The sequence below is a fragment of the Nanorana parkeri genome, unplaced genomic scaffold (assembly GCF_000935625.1).
Source record: "Nanorana parkeri isolate BGI_ZX_2015 unplaced genomic scaffold, ASM93562v1 scaffold1303, whole genome shotgun sequence".
Lineage (NCBI taxonomy): Eukaryota > Metazoa > Chordata > Amphibia > Anura > Dicroglossidae > Nanorana > Nanorana parkeri.
In genome coordinates, this window is record NW_017307571.1 from 255,396 (window position 1) to 259,873 (window position 4,478).

At 39.2% G+C, this 4,478-nt stretch overlaps 1 protein-coding gene across 5 annotated transcripts in view; it reads left to right on the forward strand.

Moving 5' to 3' along the window:
* NIPAL3 (NIPA like domain containing 3) overlaps nt 1–4,478 on the forward strand; it is a 26,114-nt gene that overhangs the window by 9,219 nt on the left and 12,417 nt on the right. For 4 of the 5 annotated variants that reach the window (XM_018569200.1, XM_018569198.1, XM_018569201.1 and 1 more), the window contains exon 4: nt 3,156–3,215. In XM_018569200.1, the coding sequence (XP_018424702.1) occupies nt 3,156–3,215 (60 nt within the window). Of the gene's footprint in view, nt 1–1,235; nt 1,413–3,155; nt 3,216–4,478 lie in introns of those variants that run through there. The other variant, XM_018569202.1, reaches the window with a different exon arrangement.

A 4,478-nucleotide genomic window follows, 5' to 3' on the forward strand; every position in this document is an offset into this window, starting at 1 on the left:
GTTTTTTTTTTCTGACTTCCGGCGGCCCCCGATTTTCAAAAAAAAAACAGAACAGAGAAAGGTCCCGACCTTTCCGGGAGAAAGTGTTTCTCTCCCGTCGGCCGAGAGCCACTAGGCGACCCCTGGCAAATCGTTATTCGACCCCCGAGGGGGTCCCGACCCACAGGTTGAGAACCACTGCTTTAGAGCTAGCACTGTATGTTTTGGTATCATTGTCCTGCTGCAGAATAAATTTGGGGCTGATCAGCACCTCCATTATTGTATTGAATGATGGACAAGTATCTGCCTGTACTTTTAAGAATTAAAAAGACCTTTCATCAAATGCCTAACTTCATGTGCAGAAATGCAGCCCCATCTGCAAAGAACCTCCACCATGCTTCACTCTTGCTTGCAGACACATCTTTTTTTTTTGCTCTCCAGGTCTTCAGTAAACAAACTGCCTTTTGGTTACATACAAATGTTTCACATTTGGACTCATCAGTCCAAAGCACCTGCTGCCATTTTCTGCAGATCAGTTGTCATTGTTTTCTTACATAGGCAAGTCACTTGGCTTTGTTTGTATGTCAGAGGTATGGCTTTGTAGGCGCATATCTGTCAGGAAGACCACTTCTGGCCAGAGATCTCTGGACTGTAGATGGGTGTACTGCTTTCTGGCAAGTCTGAACTAATGGTGGCACTGGACGTCTTCCCATTGTGAAGGGAAGTCAACTTGATTTGTCCTTCATCTGCTAAGTTTCCTTGACTGACCACTGCATTTTTCTGTCCTAAACATTGCCTGTTTCTCTGTACTTCTTCGGACAGCATATCTAGAAACACCTGTCTTCCTTGACATTTCTGCCTGCAAAAGACATTGTTAATGCCGCTAGATGGCCCTTTTGTCTTGTTGCTGTGTTGAGTCTGGCCATTGTTTAAAAAAAAAAAAGTAACATTTAACTGTCTTCAGTGACCTTAACTTGTTATAGAGCATGGATTTTCATCACTAAGTTTTTCCTCCTTCAAGGCTGATACTTTTTGATTTAATAATTATAATGTACCCTGCATTACATATCTTGATTATTCACACCTGTTTGGTATAATTATTTCACCTTGCACTGGACCATATGCCTGCAATAGCCCCTAGTTTGCATCTATATAAATATTACTGCCATTGACACAAGAGGGTGCATTACTTTGACATTTTATAAGCCTACTTAGATTATGAGGATGACAATTGCTAATGACCATATTTTTCAATGAACAGAAATACAGCCATATACGTTTGGCTAGTTCCAAAGACCCTCGCACCTACTTCAAGACAAAGACGTGGTGGTTTGGTCTCTTCTTAGTGGTACTAGGGGAGACCGGGGTGTTTTCTTCCTATGCCTTTGCTCCACTGTCTCTAATTGTGCCTCTCAGTGCTGTTTCTCTCATAGGTGAGTATTAAACTATTTATTTCCCTACGTAAAAAATGCAGGTTTCTTCTCTTAAAGAAGTTTAATATAACATCTTTAAAAAGCTATTGAAATGAAAATGTACATTTTACTTAAAGTATGCTATAGTGTTCTATTCCTAACCGCATATAATCATATAACCTACAATTACATGCTGAGTACAGACAGACTTTTCAAATGGCCGCTGTCACCCAATCACTAACTTGAATGGGTGACAATGGTCGCTTCTAAACAGCATATTTTGGATTCCTGCCGAGGAAATCCGCGGGTTCCTGCCACAGGGTTCCCAAAATGCACATTTATCGTCGGTGAATGTAACCTAAAGCTGGGGAAAAGCAATGCCTTTCTGTGTTTTTAATGGAAAAAAAAAATGTATTTTAAAATGCAACTGGTGCAAGCACCTTCATTTTGTCTTAATCGGAGTATCCACTAATCCTCTATACATCACCGCTCAGGATAGGAGTACTAAAAGCCAGCCTGGCTTTTGTGCACATGTGCTCACAAGTGGAGAAGGCCGCTGTATTATCAGTTTTTGGCTGCTACTTTATTGTCTGGTTAGCAGGCTGGGGAGTTGTTCTTGCCCATGTAGTATTGTGATAATGGAAGTCGAGGACCTAGCTATGCTGCCTGGCAGCAGTATCTAGATCCAATAACTGGCTCCACAGGAGTACAAATTTTTTTGGCAAGTCAAACAAACTCTCTAAATGTGTATTTAGCTGCTTGCTTTAAATTCTATTATAGAATTAAATTGAAACTGGCAGAAAAGATCATACAATTTGCATATAGAAATGGCGGGGCAGTGGTTGGTTATAACCCATCTGCCTTGACCTGCTCAAATTGTTAATAGCCATTGAAGTCTGAAATAGTTTTTACTAGGGATGCACCGATACCAAGTACCGTACTCGGTACAAGTACAGATACGGTACTTTTCGAGCTCCTAGGCTAGAGAACAATTCAAAAGTTAGGAGGCAGCTGTAATTTGTCAGGAGCACACGGAGCTCCTGGGATTTGTACATCTCTGTTTTTTAATGTATGATTTTGTTTTTATAAACATATAAAGTGATGCACTGATACCAGTTTTGCAAGTACGAGTACTGATACTTGCCCAAGTCAACTACTCACAGATAAAAGTACTGATACATTTTTGTTTATTGTCATGTGACAGTTTTTTCTAAAACAATACAGACTAATGATTTCAGGACAGTGGTGGAGCGCCAGAGCCAGGTCCCAACTGCAACCGCTGCAACCCTGGTAGTTCTTGTGAAAATGCCAAGTATTGGCACTGGTATCTGAACATCCATAGTTTTTATACCATAAATTATATATATATATATATATATATATAATTATTCCCATGGAAGGTAATGCATTTCATTGTCTTGTACACTGCAGTATGTGAAATGTAAATTCTGGGAATCTATGCAAATAATGAGTCAACATTTGCATATTGTTCTTCATTCTTTTATCCTGCAGTGCTATGCTGTATTTTCTCTTCATGATTTATGTAACCTAAACTTTTCTATGAAATCTGCAGCTGTGATAATGTCACCCTATTACTATGTATTACATTGAATATAATAACACAGCAGCAATGGCACGAGTAAAAATATATTTTCAGTTTGCCGAATGCTATAAAATAATGATTGTATAAAGTAGAATTTTTTTTTGTATTTGTTGCTAACTGTTTTAAAAGGAAATGTGCTTACGTTTTTGTTTTGTTTTTAGCTAGCTCAATCATAGGCATTATATTTATTAAAGAAAAATGGAAACCAAAGGAATTCTTAAGTGAGTACATCTTTTTGTAGTTTTTTGAAATATTGTTCATCCCTTGCATATTCCCTGATGACTGGTTTAATAAGTAGAGTCCAGAAGATTCTTAATTTTACCCAATAAATTGTCAAGTAAATTTTAAAAAATGCATAAAGAACAATTGTTTGCAAAACAGATTTCATGGTTAATTCCTGTCTGGGACCGTGGAAGAGAGCAGCACCACTGGCATGCCAGTGATGGGCTAAACATGGCTTTACAGCTGAGCTACTTGTGTCACTGTGATGTGTGCTCTACCTATATTACACTAAAGGATGCATGATTCGGCATTCACGTGTCAGGTTTGGGCAGTGGCATTAGCAACTTTAATTAACCCCTTCGTGACTGACGACGTAAGATAATAATAAATAAATGTGGAATATAACATGGGTGCAAAAAATGAAAAAAGGGCCTCAGTCATGAAGGGGTTAAAAAAAGTTAAATCTGTATTAGTAGAAGTAGGGGAGATCTTGCTTCTGGGGTCATAGGCAGCTTTAAACACCCATGTACGATCAAACCCTGTCATACTCCTTTTTAACTTGGGGTTAAGAGAGCGAGGAAGAAGAGGTAAGAAGGGTAAGGGCATGGATGAAAAGGGGGGCTTACCCCCCAATGGCTGGAAGCATGACTGACAGAATTATAGCATACGTGCTATAGGTAGTGCTGCAAAAAATTAGGTGGCAAATTTTTTTCTTTCCTTGAGGGTTAGGTTTGTTTAACAATCAATCAATTATCTTCCTGGATAATCCAGTTTATCACTTTTGTAGTCCGATTTGAAAAAAAAAACCCATCTGTTTGTTCCAAATCACACAGCATGAAGAAAAATCATTGTTAATAAATATTTCTTAATTTTTAGGTGTTTTGTTGCAGCAGGCATCATGGCTGATACCAGGTTTTTCTGAGCACCTTCTCAGTGATCCTTCCTTATAGAAAAACTAAGGGCAGAACTGTGTGTAATATGTTTTTCTCATTAACATACAATGCAGCAGCCAGGGTTGTAATCCTTTAAACCAGTGGTTCTCAACCTGTGTAACCTCAGGACCCACATTTGTCCTTGGTCATGAAGTCGCGACCCAAGTCGCACCGTATTGGAACGCACGGCATTGAGGTACCGCACGTTCCGATGCGGGCAATCAAACTGTGTACAGGAGATGCGTTTGGGGTGCCGTTCAAATGAATGGCAATGCAACACAACTCCCACACCAGAATTTGCGGTAGGTGCGATTTTTTTTTTTTTTTATG